Genomic DNA, 25,668 nt, shown 5'->3' on the forward strand with positions numbered 1-25,668 from the left:
TTATTAAATCACATTGTTCCCATAGTCAGTCCAAGGTAGGTTTCCAAAGCATTTCTTGCCTCCACAATTATGTCCCCTATCTACTTAAAAAATATTAAATACAATGTATAGTTTGATTTTATTATCCATGACTGCAATAAATTTCAACTTATTAAGTTGCTATTATATTCTTTTTTAATAAGATAAGAAAAACTAAGCAGAACTTTGCTTTCAGTTAATTATTTAATTTAGCAACTATTATTCCTGTGATTACCTTGAGAAGAACATGGTGGATTTTCTATTAAAATATTTCTGAGTCCATCATAATAAAAAACATTTAGAATGTTAACAGGATACTGAGGAAACATTTTGGATATCATTGCTATTTTATCCATTTCTTCTCTTACTCAAGATCCTACAATAATCTCCCATTACATTTGAAATAAATTTTGAAGTCCTTAAAATGGCCCACCAATCTTATATAATCTAACTATTGTCCACTTTTCCAAATTCATTTTCTATGACTATTCATTCAGCTCCAACCACATTTGTCATCTTTTTGAACCCCAAATATGCCATAGCAGAAATATTTGGCTTCAGAACCATATGGTTCTCCCTGCCTGAAATATCTTTCTGTTCAATATCCACCAGGCTAGCACCACACTTCACTGGGTTACTGCTCAAATGCCACATTCTCAGAGATATCTACTGAGACTCCACAATATAAAATAGCAAATATCACACCACTCACATCCTGTCATTTTCTGAACATTGATTTTGCTATTTCCTCACAGACTTCATGACTCACTAAAATTTTATTGTATGCTTTTTATATTTTTACATTGCCTGTTTTCTCTTCTAAAATGTAAACATCATAAACATGAATGTTTTAAAATTGTATTCACTGTTAACACTGCACCACCAAAAACACTGCTTGTTTTATAGAAAGCATTTGATAAATTTTAGTAACATGCAAGGTTGAGTTCATTGAGTTCAGCAAATTGTCCTTCAATGATATGTGTGTGAATGTATATTTAAAATAATTGTAGGGTCCACAATTACAAGAGATATTTGTCAAGTAACATCTGGCTGTACTTATCTTTACAACTGATATGCTAATATTGAGTAAAAATAAATCTATGCAAAAACGACTTTACAATTGGCTTTTCTCTTCGTGAAACTCCAGCATACAGCTTTATACAAACCCAGTGGTATAAATAATCCATTCAAATTGCTCTTTGAGTAACTTCCAAACTGTTATCCATAGTGGTTATACTAATTTACATTCCCAGAAAAATATGGAAATAGAAGCGAAAAATATCATGTTTAAGTTATAATAGCATACAAAGAACCTAAAATAATTTATACAACTTAGGATGTAAAATAATTTGAAACAATGAAAGGAAACAAAATTAAGGCATGAATGGATTTTGTTCACTAACTATGCCACCACTTCTGTTTCGACACCCAAGAGAACCTCATTTTCAAGTAGAGACCTATGTGCCTCAAGCACTGTGTTTGTCACTTTTATGTGACCTGTATTTTACTATACTTATTAGATGGAAGTATTTACGATATATCATAGAAATCACATAGAAACTTCTTTGTGGATAAAAATGGAAACCATCTTACCTTTATATATTTTTAAGATACAATTATCAGCAGTGTGATTCATGTTGTTCACTGATTTGGGGGGGGGTCAATCAATTGATTAAGTTTTCTTTGTGTATCAATACCTGAATGCAGGTTATCATTTTTTAAAATAACTGTATCATAATTAGTCACTTATTTTGTGATGTGATTTGATTATTGCAATAGATTGCCACGGAAAAAGAACAAAAGTCTGTTTTGTCAAGTATGAATTACAACTACCCGGTTAATCAATGTTATTATACAGACAACTCTCAAGTATTCACAGAATAAGTACACATTTTACGTACGACAGAAGCCAGAGAGCTTCTTGTTTCTTTCAGCTACTTGCCCTTTAGAGCAGTTGACTTCACAGGCAATGTTATAAGAGCAGGTTATTTCAAAGCCATCCACACACCTCATTAAATAAACGGTGGTTATTAGAGACTCAGCAATAACGTAAAATAAAATCTTGGTGAAAAGTGGTAGAAGAAAATCTCAACCCAAATAAGATTTAAGGATTATGCATGATTTTCAGGTATTAATTCCTGTGATGTATCTATGTTTCCCTTGGCCTTCATTAGTAGAAAAATAAAAAAAGAATTTTCTAAAATTTAAAGTTCGTTACAATTCCAGTTTCTATTTGTTTTTGTACATATCTCCTTCAATATGGTATTGTCCTATGGTTTCTGTCCATTTTTACCTGATTGTAGTCTACAAGAATATTTCTAATAAATGTGACTATAAATTTTTATCACGTTAATTTTTTTTAAAGTTTAGGGCATCATAGCATAATATTATGTGTCATACCCAATGATGTTCTTGCAGGTACTGCATCTTTATTGATCCAGAACGACACCCAAGAAAGAACAACTGTCAGAATGCATGGAATGTAGGTCTGAATAGTGAAATACCCCATTCTTCTGCTCAGGTCAAAAAAAATTGTCATGATAACATAATCCCCTGGAAAAAAAAATAGTTTGATAATAAAATATAAATCTCAATCCATATATTTAAAATACAAATGTGATTTAATGCTAGCATAATTCACTATTTGAGTATTGTCTTTACCAGAGATTGTGTGAGAGATTTCAGTTGAGTTCCGTAACCCTACAAATGCAAACTGATATAATCTCCAGTATTTAGGATCAGCCACTTCTACAGAGGGTTTTTTCCACTTATACTCAATTTCATTTTTAGGGTATCCATCTACAGAAAAAATAAAAATACTTAGATTAGCAAGATCCAAATTTGATAACATTGTAATACCAACATTATCCAAGAGTAAATTATTGGAACTTCTTCCTCCTTTTTTATTATAAGATATGCCAAACGTAGAACATTTGCATACAATAAATATAGATAAGCATAGTTTAATGAATAATCATACTTGGATCAAATAATTATAAACCATGTAACCTACTTAAATTAAGAAATAGAACCTTGCTAACATATAGGAAACCCAATATGTCCACCCCAATATAGTACTGTCTTTACAATCTAGAGGTAATAACTATCCTGATTTCTGTGATGATCTTTTCTTTTTGATATAGATTTTTCATATGCATCTTTAAAAAGTATAGCAGAGTTTGGGTTCCTTTGAACTTTATTTGATCATTGCCATACTTAAGGTATAATTTTGCATATTTTTTTCTTCTTTTTCCTCATGCTAACTTGTCTAAGAATATCTCTTTTAAATATATTGATAGTCACCAATGTTGTTGTATGTTGCTAAATTTTTTCCCTTTTAAAAACATATCAAAATTTATCCATTATACTGTTTTAGACATTTGTGATATATTCTGTTGTCTATGACCAACATTGCTGCTAGTAACATTATTATACATGCATCCTCAAACGTGTATATGCAAGGGCTACTCCAGGATATACACCTAGGTATGGAGTAGCTGGGTCATGGGTTACATATAATGTCAACTTTATGAGGTAGTGCCACTGTGCCAATATTTTTTCCATGGAGCATATATTAACATATTCTCTCTTTCTCTCTCTTTTTTAATTGAGACAGAGTCTTATTCTGTCACCCAGGCTGGAGTGCAGTGGCATGATCTCAGCTCACTGCCAACCTCTGCCACTCAGGTTCAAGCAATTCTCATGCCACAGCCTCCCACATAGCTGTGACTACAAGTGTTCGCCACCATGCCTGGCTAATTGTTTTGCATTTTTAGCATAAACAAGGTTTTGCCATTTTGGTCAGGCTGTTCTTGACCTTCTGACATCAGATGATCCACTCCCCTCAGCCTCCCAAAGTGCTGGGATTATAGGCGTAAGCCACCATGCCTGACCACTAACATATTCTCTTATCAGCTAGAGTGTGAACATTCACATGAATGCATATTCTCATTAATCTTGATATATACAGCCTTCTTTATTTTTACTAATACATGAAGTGTGTTTTGTTTCATATTCTCCTGATTACTAATAAAACCCAGCATTTAAAAAGTATGTTTATTAGATTCTTGGACTGCTTCTTTGAGGAACTGCTTGTTCAATTACCCATTATTTATTTTTACTTTCTCTTACTTTTTCTTTTATTTAAAATTGTAATTTAAGTTCTGGGGTACCTGTACAGATCTCGCAGGATTCTTGCATAGGTACACACATGTGGTGGTAGTTTGCTGCCTAAATCCCCCTATCACCTACATCAGGCATTTCTCCCAGTGTTATCCCTCCCCAACCTCCCCCACCCCTGCTGTCCCTTCCCTAGGCCTCCACCCCCAACAGACCCCAGTGTGTGATGTTCCTTTCCCTGTGCCCATGTGTTCTCAATGTTCAACACCGGCCTATGAATGAAAACATGTAGTGTTTGTTTTTCTGTTCTTGTGTCAATTTGCTGAGAATGATGGTTTCCAGATTCATCCATGTCCCTACAAAGCACATGAACTCATCCTTTTTTATGGCTGCATATTATTCCATGGTGTATGTGTGCCACATTTTCTTTGTCAATTCTATCCTTAATGGGCATTTGGGTTGGTTTCAGGTATTTCCTATTATAAACAGTGCCACAATAAAATACGTGTGCATATGTCTTTATAACAGAATGATTTATAATCCTTTGGGTATATACCCAGTAATGAGATTGTAGGTCAAATGGTACCTCTAGTTCTAGATTCTTGAGGAATCACCACACTGTCTTCCACAACGGTTGAACTAATTTACACTCCCACCAAGAGTGTAAAAGTGTTCCTATTTCTCCACATCCTCTCCAGCGTCTGTTGTCTCCAGATTTTTTAAAGATCGCCATTCTAACTGGCATTAGATGGTATCTCAGTGTGGTTTTGATTTGCATTTCTCTAATGATCAGTGATGATGAGCATTTTTCATATGTTCGTTGGCCTCATAAAAGACTTCCTTTTTTTTTTTTTTTTTTTTTTTTGAGACAGAATTTCAGTCTTGTTACCCAGGTTGGAGTGCAATGGTGCAATCTCGGCTCACTGCAACCTCTGTCTCCTGGGTTCAAGCAATTTTCCTGCCTCAGCCTCCCAAGTAGCTGGGACTACAGGTGTGCGCCACCATGCCCAGCTAATTTTTTTTTTCTTTTTTTCTGTATTTTTTTAGTTGAGACGGGGTTTCACCATGTTGACCAGGATGGGCTCAATCTCTTGACCTCGTGATCCACCTGTCTCAGCCTCCCAAAGTGCTGGGATTATAGGTGTGAGCCACTGCACCCAACATAAATGTCTTCTTTTGAAAAGTATTCATATCCTTCACCTTTTGAATGAGTTTGTTTGTTTTTTTCTTTTAAATCTGTTTGTGTTCTTTGTAGATTCTGGATATAAGTCCTTTGTTAGATGGGTAGATTGCAAAATTTTTTTCCTATTCTATTGGTTGTCAGTCCACTCTAATGATTGTTTCTTTTGTTATACAGAAACTGTTAAGTTTAATTAGATCCCATTTGTCTATTTTGGCTTTTGTTGTCATTGCTTCTAGTCCTTTGTTAGTTATTTGTGTCAAAAATGTTTTTGTCTACTTTGTAGATGTCTGGAACAGAGGTATATCCTTTTATCTTTCAAAAAATATATTTGCTTCTGCCTTGTGTCAGGAATGTCTTTGACGACTTTTTGAACCAACCAAGCGAAAAAAATTGGGCTAAAAATCTACTTAAGGGTAGACTTATAATTAGATTCTTTCAAGAAGAATTATTTCACCCTGGTATACTGATTTCAGAGGCAATTTACATTTTAGCTTCTGGGGTGTGTGTGTGTGTGTGTGTATGTGTGTGTGTGTGTGTGTGTGTGTGTATGTGTGTGTGTGTCTGTGTGTGTCTGTGCGTATGTGTGTGTGTGTGTGTGTGTGTGTGTGTGCAATTCTTCATGTGATCTCAACTGCCCAGACTTTTGTATCCCAACTTTATGTGGACATTATGTTCTATTACACTTCCATTCTACAAGACCATCAAAGCAAAACTTTAAGGAAATTATCACGTTTTGTCAATGTCTTCAGGTCACAATAGGCTGCAATTTTACCTTCTTTGTTTATAGTTTTCATGTAGATGTCTGTAGCTAAAAAGTTCTTTGCATTTGTCATCACATACATATTTTTAGAAGATTTTAATCATATAAAATTTTTGTTTTCAACAGAAAGATTGGTCTACCACATTACAGAAATAGAATCCACTAATTAACCTGAAATTTCGAAACTAGTATATCCAATATTTCCAAAATAATATATATTTTGCACTAGGATCTCTATTAGTCATGTAATGAAATAGTTACCATCTCTGCTGATCTATTTAATAACCTATTTTTTTCTTTCCTCTTCTCCATCTTCTTTCACTTGCTCTCTAGTGGTGTAGCCATCTTGATTTCCATAGTTTCTTTCTTTCTTTTCTTTTTGGATGGAATTTGGCTCTTTTTACCCAGGCCGTAGTGCAATGGCATGATCTCAGCTCAGGGCAACATCTGCCTCCCAGGTTCAAGTGATTCTCCTGTCTCAGCCTCCCGAGTAGCCTGGATTACAGGTGCATGCCACTATGCCTGGATAATTTTTGTATTTTTAGTAGAGACAGGGATTCATCATACTGGCCAGGCTGGTTTTGAACTCCTGACCTCAGATGATTAGCCCGCCTCAGCCTCCCAAAGTCCCGGGATTACAAGCGTGAACCACAGCACCTGGGCTCTATAGTTTCTTTCTTTACTTTAAAAAATCTTAGAGACAATAGGAGTATAGACATAGTATACAATAGTGTGGGCACAAATAAACATGATTGGCAAAGAGCCACTCTGAATAAATCTTCCACACATATTTGTTGCAAAATAGTAGATGCAGATGGCTTAATTATTTACTGGACCCATGTAGATTGTGTAAAAGAAATTAGCTATTATTATTATATGTGTGTTATTGTCACCCAATTATATTCACAAAGATATATGATTAATTACCATTGACAACAATCAAAACACAAAAATATCACATGAAAATTTAAGAATGACTCCTAGAATGAAGGACAACAACTGCTATCAACTATTTGCATATGAACTTTTCCTTGAGTAATCCTATCAATCAAGTATTTGTCGCTCTTTGGCTGTTTTATTCATTTTGAAGTTACTGTTTAAAAATCAAAGCAGTACATAGCTCATTCATATAAAATAATGCTTTAATGAGACAAATCATTAAGAAATTTCAACATCATTAATAAAAGGCAAAAAAATTGTGGAAATTTAGTAAGTCAAAAAGTTGGGTTATACTTATGAATTAATTGTCATATTACACTCTACCACTAATAGATTCTAGAATGAGATCTGTGAAAACTACAAATTTTAAAAGAAGGAAAACAGCATCTGACAATTTGTCGGTATAGGCAACCACATTTTTATAAGTCATTTTATATGTTTTTAAGACAATTGTATATATCTAGAAAAACACTTTCATAAAAATATGTGTGAGGATAAGTATGTTAGTAAATATGAAATAAAATTAATATGGCTTTGGAAAGGTTATGCTTATTTTCTTGAAACAAAATACAAGATTTGTATACTAAATCATTCATCTCTAACCACATTCCTATGAATCAATCATTTTTTAATTAAAATCAACTTATTTGTACCTTGGTTTTTGTTTGACTTATTAGTCTCAAATAGTGGCTATTCATGAAGTAAATACCGTTTGCCAAACCAATTTTTGAAACAGATTTCAAAATCTAATGTAATAAAGTTAAATCTTGCCTCCAGGAAGGTGAATATAATTTGAATCAACTTTTTTATTAGTGGCTGCATAGAAAGATTTAAATAAAAATCTATCTTCAATACTCCTTTATTTAATAAAAATAAGCAAATAGCTTTGGAGTAAAACTAGAAGCTATAAAGAATGTTTTAGTAAAATATATGTATTCACTACACATTAATTGAAACTTTTGAGTTTAAAAGCAAGAAGAAAACATATTATTTGTAATTATTTTATTTAAAATAATTGAACATAATTTTCACTTTTGAAAACTATAATTCGTTTCCTTTCATTTCATTTTTTAATAAACAGTTTCTAAGGCTAAAATTCTATGAAATTATCAAGTGTTTTGTCACTTACAGCTTGAAAATTCCAGTGGACAGGAATGTTCATCCATAGGAAAGTTATGAAGCTGAAGATAACATTCTGCATTAATTGTCAGTCTATTTAGATGGAAAAAAAATAAGTGTAAATAAAGAAAAATCATTTGAAGCATTAAAAATCTCGACTAATTTTAAAACAAGATTCTGTCATTTGACAATAGATTGTGACATATTAGAATATAACAATGATTCTAAAGTCTCAAAGTATTAAATAGTAATATTATAGCATTCATATATAAATATGAGAATTCTAACAATTTCCTCTTTAGTCAACTATGTTACTTCTGTATACACTTCAATATAATCTCTGTGTTTACATTCAATATTTCATACTTTAATATCTTCACAAATACACATGCACAAACACGTGCAAAAACAACAGATTAGCCAATTATAAATGGTTAAGTATTGGATTTTTTTCTCTTAATTTATTACATCTTTCCATGAAGGATGGTTCTTTATAAGCAGATATGTTCATTGATATGAGTTAAATAAACTTGAATTTTATACATCAACCTTCATTTAATCCTTTCTTAGGAATGTTTTACTATACCTTTGAAAATTAGATATTATGTTATAGCAGGGTGGGTTTCTAGAGAAAATCTTAATTACTTGCATTGCAAGTTAAGAAAATCATAATCTGTATGCTGCAACTTCTTCTGCCTCCAAGGAAGAAAATAAAAGAATTTTTTCTCTTTGTTTTTAGTCCTTTTCACATAATAATACCTTTGAGCTTTAAAAAGTATTGCCAAAATATTTCACTATTTTATATTTTAGCATGTGAAAGGAGCTCCATATTTTTGGCTTTGCAACTTTGCGAAAGGAAAAATTAGGAGTTGATTAAATATTAGTATGGAAAATAAATGAGAGCAACTGCAGATTTTAACACCAATATTACCTCAGAGTATATAAAACTCGTCCATCATTCCAAATTCGAAGCAGACGATTAGGAGTTGTTATCCAGTGAGCATCAGATTTTCTTGAGTTTCGGAAGAAAGTGTCAGGAATCCAAATTTTTCCAACCATATTACTATTAAGCATAAGCACCTTCATGGTACTATTGAATTTTAAACGACTGTCAAACCAGGTTTGGGCAAAAATTATATCTATTGTGTATTCCTAAAAGATAAGAAGAAAAGTAACAACATATTAGAAAAGCCACTATTTTAGTTGCTTTTCTCAGAAGTTTGAATTTTTACATTGTAAAGTTTCTCAGAGTAAGTAACAGTTAAACTCAGTCTCTTTGGAGAAAATATGCAACTATTTTAAGCTATCTTTTTCTTTGCATGAGTCACATAAAATAAAATCCAAGATTTCTAGCAGTTATTGTTGCCCAGTGTGGCTTTATTCTTTTTTTTATTTTTTGTGTAAATTTTACTCAAGATTTTATAATATGTAGGATGTATTCATTAAACTTAAAAGCAAATTATCTTAATTTTAACATTATATTAATTTATACAGTTTGTCGCAAAAATCACAAACAAAAAATCTAGCTGCAAAAATTAGCCAATATTGCATAAGAGCCCTTATATTGTTCTTTGTCTAAAAAGTTAATTCCAGTTATTCTTATCTACTTTAAAAAAATGTTTGAAAGCAACCACAAACTAACTTATTGAGCACTTATAAAATGCCAAGCATATGTTAAAAGCTTTGCATGTGTCATGTCACTAAATCCTTACTGAAACACTGTGAAATATGTACTACTATAATCATTATTTTGCAGTAACATATATTACTAAAAATATGAAATAATAATTCTCACACCGGCTGGTCAGAATGTAGTGAGTTATCTCAATTGATTGTTCACAGTCAGTTACAGATTGGACTCCTTGTTCTACTGTTTCCCCCCTTCTCATTACTGCACTTGACTAGTCTTTAAAAAAATAATAATAATAAAATTCTTCTCACACCACAGAACTAACAAGCAGTTGATATGGAAACTGAGCAACTGCAGGCTGAACTCGAAGTCCCCACCCATAACTAATGCATATAATGATGGTTATCAAGAAGTCTGATGGGTTCCAAAGTTGGAGCAAAGCCTTTGTCCATAGTCAACAAGTAACTGTAATTAGGAAATTTCATGATTAACAGAGAACATTCGGAAATAGATAACTAGATATTATCTACCTTTGATATCCTGACAAAATAACTGCAAAATTACAAGCATTTAAAATAAATAAAATGAATAAGAATGCAGCAGTCAATGCCATAAAGGAAAGGAAGTATATATATATATATATATATATATATATATATATATATATATAACATATATATGTGTGTGTACATATGTGTGCATACATATGTGTGTGTATGTATGTTTGCATATGTGTGTATATAATTTGATATCTAAAAGAAGAAATAAATTGAAAAATATGAGGTATTATATAAGTTAATTCTGGTGGGAAAGATTGATTACTTGCACTGGATGTCATATTAGCATTGGCCAATTTTCCTGAAGAAAAATATTTAACACAAGAAATGGAAGTATAATTGGGAATTTGTCCAATAAAAGAAAAATGGAAAAAAAATTATGAGAGATTAATTAGAAAGCAAACTAGAAGTCAACTTATTTATAGGAAGCTAGGTCGAATCCCTAGGTTCTGGGTAGACTACTTAAAATTATAATTTGCTTAACTGGAATATAAAAATAAATTGAGAGGGTACCTCATTTTACCTATTTTGGATGAACAATCTTACAGTTCTGGAAAAGCATATACATAATCATTATTTAAAATTAAATAAAGCCAAAAATGATGTAGCTGAGTATGAGATGTAAAGGGCTTAAAATGTATGCATGCATAATTATGAATAACTTCTTCATATAATGAAGTAATGTGTAATCATTAAATAATCTACCTACGTATTTAACATGTATTTAAAACATAAAGTTTTTGTGCACGAAAATGCTTGCACCATGACTCTCACTTTACATAGTTTTGATTGCCATGCTAAAGTACCTTAGAGAAGAAAATAATTAAAATTTTGTATTTTTGAAACTTAATATGGGATGGCACAGATCAAACTGTGCCGTGGAATACAGATTGAAAGTACTTTTGTAACCAGGTAAGCCTTATAAATCTGATAGCCACAACCTTGCTGATATACTGTGTTTATAGTGCAAGCTGAGTCATAAGACAAACCACATCCCATAAGAAAGAATAATTCATATTTATGTTGTAGATGTTTAATTATCTTATTGAGTAATATTAATGGAGTAATACATAAATTGTGCATGCATTTAGGAGATCCAAGATAACCTTATATACAATATCACTGGTATATTACTTGAACCTTGTGAAAAATTCTTGGACAGCTTCACTGAAGTTGTCATTAATACCCACTCCACATGCCTGGATCTAAGACCAGATGTCTTGTCTTTGGAATCAGTTATAATTTATGGAAGCAGCCTCTTCACCTGACACAAATGACCAACCATTCAATCTAACAGTGCAACCTACACTAATGACATGGTATCTAATTTTAATAGCAAATACAAACAGACAGAAGACTCATACACCTTCTATGGTAAACTAAATGCCCTGGAAAGAGCATTTATTCAACATTATTTTCCACAGTTACGATGTATTTTTGCATGAGATCAAACATCAGAAACTACTTGATACCACCCGTGATTGTGGCTAGGCAAATATTTAACATTGGTTGGTAGGGGGAATGTAATGCTACTTGGCAGTTAAACTTAGCTGCCGTGTTCCTAATTAACAGGATGTTAAAGGTGGCACTTGAGAACTGATTTGTCTAGGGCTGGGATTTCCAAAGCAGCTGTCAATACTACTTAGCAGCTGACAGGACCTTCTTTAGAATCCCTGATTCTGGAAGTGCTAATCACCATTAGAAGACATGACTTCCAAGGGATCAGAAACAGAAAAAGTTTTCTATTCACAGTTGTTCCCTCAATCTAATATCCAGAAGAGAAAGACATATGTCTTGATAATCTGACCTTCACAAGCCCTTTGCAGAAGCTAATACTTCTAAGTCTTTATAAATTGCCAATTTTTAATAAATGCCTCACTAACATAACATCATTAAAGTCCATGTCATATTACATGTAATAAAAAAAATCCAGTTTTGTTTGCTCATTAGTGTAATTTCCAGAAAATGAGCAAACTGCTCTTGTTCTTCATGTTCCTATTCACAGGTTATAATAAGAAATAAGCAAAAAAAAAAAGACATAAAATGAAACTTCTGTTTACTCAGAACAGCAAATACAATAACTTCTAGTATAAACATTTTGAGATAAGAAACAGTGCATTTAAAATTTGACCTCCAATGTGTTTTACAGAACGTACTGTATCTCCTTGCAAGTTAGCTGACAAAACAGTATTAATGAGTAAGTGTGAAGTGAGTCATTTTGATTCCTAACTTAATAAAATCAAACCATAATTGATAAGTGTATAGTGCAGTCTCATTAGTACATTGTCAGTTTGCAATTATGCACTGTATCTCATATTTCAAAGTACTAGTGAATTCAATATTAGTCTTTCTTGTAATGGGAGAAACTTCACACAAAATTCAAGACCTGCCAAAGCAATTAACCTAGGTGCATAATTTCATCATTAAATTTGATTAATCCTGATTTGTTCTTCCTATGCTGTTATTAATGTCTTCCAAAAGTGTCTAGTCACATGACAAGAACAGAATGGTGGACCTAATAATTTTTAGCAGTAATTCAAATAATAGAGTTATAGACATGTGAAGAAAAAGTACAATTATAGTTAATCCACGGGACAAAAAAACACCTTTAGTAGTAAAAGTATATAGGTATCAGATCCAGTTTGCTTAATTATTGTACAAGCACCAACTTTTGAATCCTAGCAGGATAAAGAAAGTAAAAAATTTGGTGTTCCTCTACATTTAAAATAGAGAAATAAGGAGAAAAGAGGTTATGCCAGTTGCTTAAAACATTGAAGTCATCAGCAATACATGAGAGAGATTCAAAAAGTAGACACATATTCTGGATTCAGCTACTAACCCTTTGTGTTCTCTTCTTATGTCTATGAATATAGATTGTCAAAGGCACGTAACATCATATTCATTTATCAATTAATTTTTTACAAATATTTTTTCAGCATTTTTATTACTTTTATAATGTACTGGGTTTATAAAGATGAAAATGGAGACTTCTTAGTTTGAACATATACATAATATAACTGGAAATTAATAAAATATAGAAGGGATATAAAGAGAAATAGAAATAGTAGAAATTATTTTTAGTTAGGGGAAACTAAGAAAGACTTCATGGCAGAAATTGCATTTAACCTGAAACCTGTAGGACTGGGAAATATTTTGATTCATGCATCAATTAGTAAATGTTGGGGGCAGGAGAAGACAAAGAGGGAGTAAAGTGCAGGGCAGAATGGAAAATAAAAAATGCAGGCCATATATAATGAAAAAGTAGCTTATTTTCTGTATGGCATGGAATGTACATTCCTCAAATACACAGGTTATCCTACATCTGGAAGAGTTTTTTGGCAACTATTATCTAAAATTACCTATTTCCAATAATTGACCCTGGTCCCTGGAAACAACTCTGAACACTGCACTGAGAGTAATGAACTGAAAATCCTAGTACTTCATGTGTTAATGTTCTACATCATGCTGAGTCATACATTTCCTACTGGAAATATATAACTATATTTTCAGAATATATATTGTATAATATTCTGTATACAAGTCCAAAGTGTAAAATATTGAACAGTATATTCACAGAACAGCTAAACTCTACTGAAGATGCAGTAATACAACATGTAGGCTTTTACAAACCTGATGAATGAACTCCTAGTCCTTAAGAAGTTACAATAAATTATAGAAGACAAGGTCAGTTTCCAGACTTTGGAATACACACACACACACACACACACACACACACACACATATATATAAATGTATAATATACAACTATGTAATTACATAATATTATATATTAATACATTAATATTGTCATGGGAGATCTGGGGTGGAAGCAAGGGAGCAAGTTACTCTGTGACTTGTGTTAGTAACAGGTAACAGTACTCCACAGTACTCCACACAGCCAACAGGTTAAATGGGTGGACATATAGATGATGACTGATGGAGAGGTAGAGGGATAGGTAGATGAGAGAGAGAGAAATGGAAAAGAGAATTAAATCATGTGATATTGCAGGAGCTGGAAAGTTCAAAACCTGCAGGGCAGACTGGTAGCTATAGAACTGGGGAAGAGTTGATGTTTCAGTCTTGAGGCCAAAGGCAGTCTGGAGCCTGAGTCCCTTCTTTCTAGAGAGATCTCGCTCAATTTTTCAAGTGCTCATCTGATTGGTTGAGGCCCAACTACTTTATAAAGGATAATCTCCTTTACTCAAAATCTACTGATTTTAATGTGAATCACTTCTAAATAAAACTTTCACAGCGACATCTGGACTGGATAAATGCAGTCACAAACTGCATAACAATGTTTTCAGTCAATGATGGACCACATGTACAACGGTGGTTCCATAAAATTACAATGCAGTTGAAAAATTCCTACCACCCAGTGATGTTGTAGTCATCCTATCATCCTAGCACAACACATTGCTTACACCTTTCTGGTGATGCTGGTGAAAACAAATCTGTTGTGCTGCCAGTTGTTTAAAAGTGTAATACATACAATTATGCACAGTACATAATACTTGGTAATGATAATAAATAACTAGCTTATCACTGATTTACATATTTACTATACAATATTTTCTATTGCCATTTCTGATTATACTCTTTGTACTTTATACACACACACATATGTACACCCATAACAAATATATATGTCAACTATAATATATATGTACATAACACACACATATGTTAACTGTAGAATGATAGAAAGTATAGCTTGATAAACACATAAACCAAAATACACACACACATATTATATGTTATATATATTTTATATAAATATTTTATAATGTAATACATATTATGTATTTATATATTTTATGTATCTACATACATATGTGTACATGTAACATATGCATGTTAATTGTAAAAGAGCCCAAGGCAGGTTCTTCAATAGGCATTCCAGAAGAAGCATTATTATCAGATCAGATGACAGCTCCATGCATGTTATTGCCCCCGAAGATGTAGTGGGACAAAATGTGAAGGTAGAAGACAGATTTGATGATGATACTGACCATGTAGGGTAATATGTAGATTTTTAAATTTTTAACAAAATGTTTAAAAAACAACAACAAAAAAATAATAGAAAAAAGCAAAAGTTTACCAAATGATTACACAAAGAAAATACTTTGTACAGCTGTATAGTGTTTTTGTTTTAAGCTGTTATTATAAAAAAGTCAAAAAATTTGTAATAAAAAATTTATAAAATAAAAAAATTCAGTAAGCTAATAACAATTTGTTACTGAAGAAGAAATTTTAAAAGTAAATTTAGTGTATTTTAAGTGCACAGTGTTTGTAAAGTCTATGGTAGTGTACAGTAATATCCAGGCCTTCACATTTACTTACCATTCACTGACTCACCCAGAGCAACTTCCAGTTCTGCAGGCTTTCAGTAGTAAGCCCCTTATGAGGTATACCATTTTTATCTTTTATACCAAATTTTTACTGTATTTTTCTATGTTTAGGTATGTTTAGATATGCAAATACTTATTGTGTTACAATTACCTACAACATTAAGTACAATGATATTCTTTACAGGTTTGTAACCTAACAGCAATAGGCTATATCATATAGCTTCAGTATGTTGGTTTGTATAAGTAAATTATATGATGTTTCCACAATGTAATTGACTAAAGATGCATTTCTTATAATGTGTCACTGTCATTAAGTGATACATAACTGTATTTGGGTACCATAATCTGGCCAAATTGACAAGTAAAATTAACCATCACAGAGCTATTAACAGTAGGATTAGACATTCATGGATTCAGAACACTTTTACAAAAATTATCCACATGTTTCTTCTCCACAAAAGGGACAATTTATACTGTGCCAGGAAGGAATATATTCCTCCATTTCTTCTTCTCTATGAAAATCCTCATTCTTGTCATTTTGTCCCATCTCTTGATCTCAGTGAAGTTGGCTTCATATTTCTCATTATTAAATGTAATACATTAAAAACACATTACCTATACGTTGTTGCCTCTATTTCTCTGCCATTTGAGCTTGATCTGAATGACCATGAAAACTGAAAAGAAGTGATCAGCACTGAAAACATAAGATTATTGAGTGAAGTTTCAAGATAATAAGGACTGCATAACCATTGTGATGCTAGCTTTATATTGCAATGAACTATTCAATTAAATGAGATATAGGTGTGTTTACCTGGTTTTTAAACCTATTTTAAACTTACTTTGTCTCTGCTGAAAATCAGTATTGATTTGAAATGGAGCAGTTCTTAATAAAAATACTCATATTTGATAGATTTTAGATATATTAAAGATAGTAAGTATGATTTTTATTTAAAATCTAGCAACCTGGCAAAAGAGTAAAGTATTTCATGAAATCAGTTTATGTCAAGAGTTGTCATATGCCCATGAAATAATTTTAAAAATAATTATCCAAAAATGTAAATTAACTGAGCCAACTATTTTTCATAAATTAGAAATGTTTTCATAAATCTTTATTAAATTCAGTTCAAATATATATTTTATAGCCCTTCATTTAAGCAGAGAAAGCTAATGTAATTCCCTTCACAACATTTTTTTTTTTTTATTGCATTTTAGGTTTTGGGGTACATGTGATGAACATGCAAGATTGTTGCATAGGTACACACATGGCAGTGTGCTTTGCTGCCTTCCGTCCCCTCACCTGTATCTGTCATTTCTCCCCATGCTATCTCTTCCCACCTCCCCACCCCCGGCCCCTCCCCCATTTCCCCCCAACAGACCCCAGTGTGTAGTGCTCCCCTCCCTGTGTCCATGTGTTCTCATTGTTCAACACCCGCCTATGAGCGAGAATATACGGTGTTTGATTTTCTGCTCTTGTGTCAGTTTGCTGAGAATGATGGTTTCCAGGTTCATCCATGTCCCTATAAAGGACGTGAACTCATCGTTTTTGATGGCTGCATAATATTCCATGGTGTATATGTACCACATTTTCCCTATCCAGTCTATCATCGTTGGGCATTTGGGTTGGTTCCAGGTCTTTGCTATTGTAAACAGTGCTGCAATGAACATTCGTGTGCACGTGTCCTTGTAGTAGAATGATTTATAATCCTTTGGATATATACCCAGTAATGGGATTGCTGGGTCAAATGGGATTTCTATTTTTAGGTCCTTGAGGAATCGCCACACTGTCTTCCACAATGGTTGAATTAATTTACATTCCCACCAACAGTGTAAAAGTGTTCCTATTTCTCCACATCCTCTCCAGCATCTGTTGTTTCCTGATTTTTTAATGATCGCCATTCTAACTGGTGTGAGATGGTATCTCAATGTGGTTTTGATTTGCATTTCTCTGATGACCAGTGATGATGAGCATTTTTTCATATGTTTGTTGGCCTCCTGTATGTCTTCTTTTGTAAAGTATCTGTTCATATCCTTTGCCCATTTTTGAATGGGCTTGTTTGTTTTTTTCTTGTAGATCTGCTTTAGTTCTTTGTAAATTCTGGGTATCAGCCCCTTGTCAGATGGGTAGACTGCAAAAATTTTTTCCCATTCTGTTGGTTGCCGATTCACTCTACTGACTGTTTCTTTTGCCGTGCAGAAGCTGTGGAGTTTGATTAGGTCCCATTTGTCTATTTTGGCTTTTGTTGCCATTGCTTTTGGCGTTTTGGTCATGAAGTTTGCTTTCCAGTTTCCATCAAGTTTTGTTTGCCTAGTGACTATCTATATTGCCAAGCTCTATCTTGTCATTTTTTCCTGCTTTTTCCTCATTTTATTTGAGATACAAAGAAGTCTTTCCAAGATCATACAACACGTAAGAGGTTCTGATCATGTACTCCACAATTTTAACCTCTTTACCATAACTCAGGTCATCCATAAGAGAGACAGATTTTTAAACCAGAGAGATAAAAATCATAGTTTTAAACCAGAGAGATGAAAATCATATCACAATTACTAGTTTCGGTCACTTATTTCATACTTACCTTCCTTTCATCTTGCTTTTTACTTTAATAGCATTTGTATCTTTGTTATCACTGTGGGGTATTTAGATGAATAAATGAATGAATAAGTCTAACCTGAAATGAAGCACGCTTCCTAAGTAAGAAACACAGTATGATAACAAATATACAAAAGATTACTCTTATTCATGGGGATACATTTCTTTTTTTATTGCATTTTAGGTTTTGGGGTACATATGAAGAACATGCAAGATTGTGGCATAGGTACACACATGGCAGTGTGATTTGCTGCCTTCTTCCTCATGGGGATACATTTCAATATCTCCACTGAATGCCTGAAATCTCAAATAGTTGTGAACCCTACATATGCTATGTTTGTTTCCACACATACATACCTATGATAATGTTCGATTGATAAACTAGGCACAGTAAGAGTTAACCACAATGAATAATAAAGTAGAATTTTAATAACAAACTACTGTAATGAAAGTTCTGTGAATGTGATGTCCACCTTCTTCTCAAAGTTTCTTACTGTACTGCTCTCACCTATTTTTGGAGCATTGTTGACCACGGATAACTGAAACCACAGAAAGCAAAACCACAGATCAGGAGGTACTACTATATACACACATTCAAACTATATTTCCCCATTACAGTTTATCACCAATTAACAGCATGATAAGAAATTCTCTGTGCTAAATGTTTGATATTCAGATGAAGACTCTGCTTCCTAGAAAAGCCTCACCACCGCTAGGCAAACATGTTTTCTATCCACATGTGCAGCATTTCTTATAGATTGGTCCAATGCTAAACAGCTAGATTAATTGCTGTATGATCTGAGTGGGAAAAGTGTTTCTACATCTGTGACTGCCCTGTACTAAAAATATTTTCTTGACGTCTGAATTAGTCTGTCTATCCGAGCAAGACGGAACACTATATTTGGAAATGAAATATTTAGAAATAGTCCACATGACTCATGATTTAAATTATTTATATTATTACCAGTTTATAAAATTCTTACTGCTGTCCTCAGTCCAACTGCAGAAAATGAAGAATTTTCCAACATTGTGTCTTGTGAGTGGGGCACTATTTGCACTGCTGTCAGAGCACTTTCTTCCTCTGTTTACCTCAGAAATTTGAATCCTATTGCACATACCACAAATCTAGGTACTCCTACCAGGAAATTCAAGGGTTATCACACAATTTTAACAATTTCAATTATGGTAATTTGTTACCATTTTTATTATAGCAAAATGTCAAAAGTCAAGACATACAAACAAGTTTTCTCTACTTCACATTTTAATTAAACTGAAGAGCAGCTGGTGTTAGTTCAAATTCATTGCTGATCTAAGACTTAAAACTTTATTATATTATTTTAAGTCTTTGCACTCCTAGATATAAAAATATTGAATAAGGGACAAGGTATTGTCTTTTAATTACATACATAATTTAAAATACTTTCCAGATAATCAATAGAACAAATACTGACTATATACAAAGTATGCATTCTAGTAAGAAGTAATGTGTAATGCAAAGAATGATGATTGGATGAAATGAGGAAATTTTGCCATAATTCTGATTCTGAGACTTAGTAGAGTAGGGTGCTGACCAAGTCACTTATATACTCTAATTGACAAAATGTGGGCACAAGGCAAGATGGTCATGACTGTCTTTTCCAGCTCCAAGACTATGTTCATGGGAACATTATAAAATGTTAGAAATTAACATTTTAAAAAAAAAAGTCATGCCTATAAACAGGATAAAGCCTAAGGTGGACATGGTTTCTTCCAATGACTCTTCTTCATAAAAATATGTTTAGTCTATAAATATCATTGTTACCTTCATTTAATCCTACCTAATCCCTACTAAATTTACAGGTGAAAATGGCTTAGATTAGGAACCTCCAAACCTGGTTGACTAGAATTCTCTGATAAGCACTTTCAAAATCATTTTTATTAATTTTTAATATGTTTTAAATTCTTTTTTATTTTTAATATTTTATTTTAAAGAATTAGAGGCAAGAGCTTCCTGTGCTGCCTGGGCTGGTTTTGAACTCCTGAGCTCAAGTGATCCTTCTGCTTTGGTCTCCCAAAGTGCTAGGAATCCAGGCATGAGCCATTGTGCCCAGCCAGCATTTTCTAAATTCAAATTCCAAGCTTCCATCTCAGATTACTGTATCAGAATCCCCTAGCTTGAGAACTTGGTTTTTCTTTTTCACAAAAATTGCCTTTAACCTGTCTATCACTTGGGGTTATGAAGGTTTGAAAAAGTTTGGCTTCATATTCCATTTCTTCATTAAGGTGTCTATATTTACAAAAAAAAAAAAAATCAAATAGAAGAAAGAAAGGTCCTTGCTATACAAAGTAAATTATAGCTAATTGCAGAATTCTAGAACATTTAAGTACATTTTGGAGTTTATATCATACCTTTTGTAGAAACATGGGTGGAACTGGGGGTCATTGAATAAAACAAGTCATATAAAGAAAGATACATACAAATATTTTCATTTATAAATGACAACTTAAAAAATGTGTACACGTGGATGTAGAATGAGTATGAAATGAGAGACAATGGAGATTCAGGAGGCTGCCTTAGCAGAGGGATTTTGAAGAGAATAAATTACTTAACGGGTAAATGTACATTGTGGTGATGATGGCTACCCTAAAAACCCTGACCTCGCCACTATATAATCTATCCATATAACAAAATTACACTTGTACCCGATAAATTTATATAAATTAAAAACCTACAGATTAAACAATTTGTCCAACACTCTTCATTTCAATCTGAATCATGGAAGCTACTATTTTTCTAAACACTAGCTCTTTATACTAAAATCTATATGAAAATACGTGTGTTTGTGAGTGTAGCATGTGCACAGGAAACAGGGATGAAAACGACTTTTATTTATTTCTAATATTTAATTTTATATCTACAAATGTTGAATCAAAAGAAACTACATATTTTATTATTTTAATTTAAGATCTATGAAAAAATAGATTTTATGTTATATAGTGACAAAAATGTTAATATGGAGAAACAAAGTAATTAAAACAATAGTGATAGGCTTTAAAATACTACACACACCAAGGAAATAAACTTATAATAGATTTGAAAAATATAAATTTGTTTCTTTAAGTACTGCAATTCATCTCAGAAGACTAATACCATTTTTCCCACCATTAACATATGCAGGTCAGTTATCACAATAGCAAACAAAATCTTATTCCCAAGCGTTTGCTATTTCATAATTCTTCAAGCTAACGTGCTTGACAAGAATTGATTCTTTCCAGTTAATGTAGTAAAATGAATACAAAGGGTTTCTTTGATATGTAGAAATTATAGCTAAAGGTTTTATCTTCTAAAACTAGAAGCCCAGAAACATAGAAAGGAGAGAGGGAATCAATGAAGGTGGAAGGGACAAAAAAGAGAAGGTGAAAAAGAGATCAATCTATGGAATATTAGAACCAATTGCATGAACCATCCATGAAATATGTGTTTCTTGCAATGGAATAAATTATATTGAAAGAATATCTCTATGAGCACCAAGTTTATCCATATGCTTAGAAATCTTAAATACAAGTTATATCTTGAGAGCTTATTATCAAAAGAATCTGATAAGATAAAAAGGCTTACTTAAAAATCAATTCTCACCCTTTTCAAGCAGCCTATTAAGCTACACTCCTCCTCACCTTCCACATTAAGGTTGGATATTTGGCCATTTCACTTAAATAAATAAAAAAAATTATTAAGAAAAAAATCCCTTATTTACATTTTATAATAAATAATGGTTGTGACTTCTGTAGCTCCATATACATTGTTGTTTAAAAAGGATTTTTTTTTTTTTGTAGAGAATAGATTGTCCTTTTCTGTTAAAAAAAAAAAAAAGATGCTGAAAATGGCATTTCTGTTACATATTTCTGCACAGGTCAGAAAGAAAGCACTCTGTCATTCACTAAGTCTGCCTAATCTTCTTTGCCTACTCTTCATCCCCTTGTAGTCAAGGCAGTTATTTTCAAGTACAGCCCAGGTGACCTTCTAGTTTCTTTTTAAATTGCCATCTTCATAGCTGGTGCCCTTGCTCCTCAGCCTTGTCTCCGTTACTAAGACCAATCAATTTCCAGCAGGAGGATTCTATTCCGTTTCAGAAGTATATTTTAGGACTGTGTGACATATCACTCTTCCAATTAGAAAACATTTAAATTAAGTTCTGTGGATGAGAACTGGGACCTAAGTAGTTTTTATTAGCTTTTCCTTGTCCCTTTATTTCAAAGTTTCCATATTAGTCATCTCTTAATATTGGATTATATAAGGGTATACCAGTTTCTACAATTAAATTCATGTCCAAATTATACCTGGAATTTTTAGTTGTGGCTACTTTTGTACTTACTAATCTTATGCTGTAGCCTCCTGTTAGAGACCCATATCATCTTGAATTTCCTAGAGCTCTTACTGATTTTGACTTAGATTTAAAGAATTGCTATGGCCCTTGAGTGTTGTACTTGCTAGTCAGAGGGTAGCCACCATCGTGAAATATTTACTCAGAAGAGTAAAGATACATAATCTCCCCCCGAATCTGAAGAGTTAAGAAGTTACAACTGTTTTGTCTGATAATCTCTAGTAACATGTTCTTGACTTGAATCCTGATTGTGTATTTTTGTTCTATCTATCTTCATATTGAAGATAGTTTTACTCAGAGCATATATAAAGTTGAACAGCTTATTTTCAAGTTACTCTATTTTTCCCCAGTCTTCATTAATGTGTCTGTTTCTCTTTAGACTGTAAAAAGAAAAGCATATTCCATTGTAAAATAATGATGCTTTAGACATTATTCAGTAATCTATAGAAATGTCATTTTATGTATCTAAGTTTAAAAAGAAACACCCATTTTGCAGCAAAACAAATTTTGGCTAACTTAGCAAAAACAAAGTAATACATTAATTTTGTTCCTTACTAGTAACTTAAATGAGATGAGTACTTACAGGGGTGGCGCCCTCTTGCTTGCTTAATTATGCTCAATTGGCTTCCTTGATTCCACTCACATTCAAAGCAATTTTGCTCATTTTATGAAAAGTGAATTCTAATTTCCCTGCATTGTTTAGTTAAAATACTCTGCTAACCTATTTCTTATTCATGCCTAGTGCTACAATGCCTTTTTTTTTTTTTTAATGAACACTATCAAGTGTTCCATAGGGTTCGTTTATTTATTTTTACTTGTTTTAGTATCACTAGTAACTTTATTTAATTAGGTTTTTTTTTTAAACTATCACTGTTCAAAGTTAAAAGTGTGTGTAATTTGTCACAATGGGGGAAACTAAAGCTTTAATATCATTAATTTTTTATATAGGAAGATCATCATAGAAGCCTGTTAGTAGCCATTATCGTCAAAGTGTTTCCAGAATACTAATACATACTTAAATCTTGTTTCTCTTTACTTTAATGATCATACTTTTATTTAATGTATTCATGCAAATTAAAAACAAAAACCCCAAACAAAAAATGTACAATTCAAAAAAATGCAGACTTTCCCACATGCTCAAACAGGCTTATTTTCTCTAGGCATTGCTTACTTAGAAACTAAACATTACAATATTCTACTAAAAATAATTAACATTTTAGCAATGTATTACTTTATGAAATCTGATATTTGCATATTATTAAAAATATAACCTATTACACATGTATATTAATTTTTTTCTGTTTGCAAAACCAACTAATTGTATAGTAATTTGTTTTGGGTAGAACTAATACGAAAAAGACTTGTTGAAACTTTCTCTTCACTTGGTTTTCTCGGTAGTTTTGTCATTTTCTTACCAACCTTGATGTGTCATTTACTGTCTCAGCTTCATTTTTCAGGTCCTTAAATGCATGTGTTCCCTAAGATCTGCTGTTCATTTCTTTTTTCATCTGTCTTCATTTTAAAGCTGGATCCCTCATCTCACAGAGGTTTAGCATTCTGGACAAAGACTTGGCCCCAGCCTCTACTTTTCCCTGAATATTAGCCCCTAATTTAAGACTAACTTCTAGGTCAATCTGATGGAACATTCCTTCATCCTCTCAAATTCAATTTAGCCACAGCCAGTTCATATTTGCTTGCACTAAGGTGACAAAGATGTCACTTATGGTGTGGCTAAAATGCTGTAATTACAATAATCAGTGCAGACAACTGTAAAAGTTGATGAGTCATATGAAGATTACATCGAGTAAGAGAAAAACTTACTCTTAGTAAGTGTGACTGTCAGACCAGAGGAGTAAGCATATACAGGCAACTGATAGGCAAATTATAAAGGTCCATCAGCTATAAAGTGGCAAAGCCGGTAATAAAGAGATGATTTGACTGTTTTAATATTGAATAAATAAAATGAATAAGAAAATCAGCAAAGTATTTGAGAATTATCTTTGAATGTCTTATGGGCTTAACTGTGTTACCCCCTAAATTAATATGTTGAAGACTTAATCCCAAGAACTTCAGAAGGTGACTATATTTAAAGGCAAAACCTTTAAAGTCAAAATGCAGCTTTTAAGGTGGGCCCTAATATAATACGACTTGTGATAAGAAGAGACAAGTCGAATACAAAACGAGACACCAGGGATACATGGGAACAGAGAAAACACCATCTGAGGACACTGTGAGAAAGTGGCTTTCTGCAAGCCAATGAGATAGACCTAAAACAAAACGAAACCAGCCAACAGTTTGATCTTAGACTTCCAGCCTCTGTAACTGTAAGGAATAGATTGCTGTCATTTAAGCCACCCCGTCTGTGCTACTTTGTTGTGGCAACGCTAGTGGATTGATACCAAAGGCATAAGTGAAGGAGAGGAGAAGAAGACATTACTGAATGCATTCAATGGAACCCAGTAGTTTGACTCACAGAATAGATTATTAGGGTTTGGAATGGAACATCATGAAATCTTTTTTTATTATTATTTTAAATAATGCCTGTTACTTACATTAGTGTTGTTAATTGTGTTCTTCATTAGTAATAAAACACTATTTATTCTATGTATAAAACACAAAGAATGAATATCACACTTGCTGAATTTTTATTCTAAATGTTCCTGTCTTGATATTTTCTGATATTCTCTCTCTTTCCCTTACTGCTCGTATTCTCTCCTCTACTTTCTCTATCCCCATACTCTTATCTCATCTTCTCCTAAGCCAAGTTTCCCAAAATAGTAGTTTATAAAATTAAATCTACATTCTCACTCACTTCCTAGCACCCAGAAACCAGCACATGACTACATGACTATCCCTGCAGGAACCATATATATTCTCAGGGCTCTATGGCAGAAATGTTTGGGCATGTGACCAGCTTTGAGGATGAAAGAGGGATGTACAATCCAGCTGTTATCCCTCTTTGCCTTCACCATTCCAACTGAATCTCTTCTAACAAAGATCATCACCACCACCTATGTGCCAATGCCAGTGATCACAATTTAAAT

The 25,668-nt window shown here is 32.7% G+C and overlaps 1 protein-coding gene across 1 annotated transcript in view; it reads right to left on the reverse strand.

Moving 5' to 3' along the window:
- Positions 1 to 25,668, reverse strand: part of GABRG1 (gamma-aminobutyric acid type A receptor subunit gamma1) — an 87,576-nt gene that overhangs the window by 18,033 nt on the left and 43,875 nt on the right. Inside the window, exons 4-7 of the mRNA XM_003933657.3 lie at positions 9,070 to 9,290; positions 8,149 to 8,231; positions 2,680 to 2,817; positions 2,419 to 2,571 (exon numbers count right to left, since the gene is read on the reverse strand). Of these exons, the coding sequence (XP_003933706.1) occupies positions 2,419 to 2,571; positions 2,680 to 2,817; positions 8,149 to 8,231; positions 9,070 to 9,290 (595 nt within the window). The remainder of the gene's footprint in view (positions 1 to 2,418; positions 2,572 to 2,679; positions 2,818 to 8,148; positions 8,232 to 9,069; positions 9,291 to 25,668) is intronic.

This window comes from Saimiri boliviensis, chromosome 3 (assembly GCF_048565385.1).
Source record: "Saimiri boliviensis isolate mSaiBol1 chromosome 3, mSaiBol1.pri, whole genome shotgun sequence".
NCBI lineage: Eukaryota > Metazoa > Chordata > Mammalia > Primates > Cebidae > Saimiri > Saimiri boliviensis.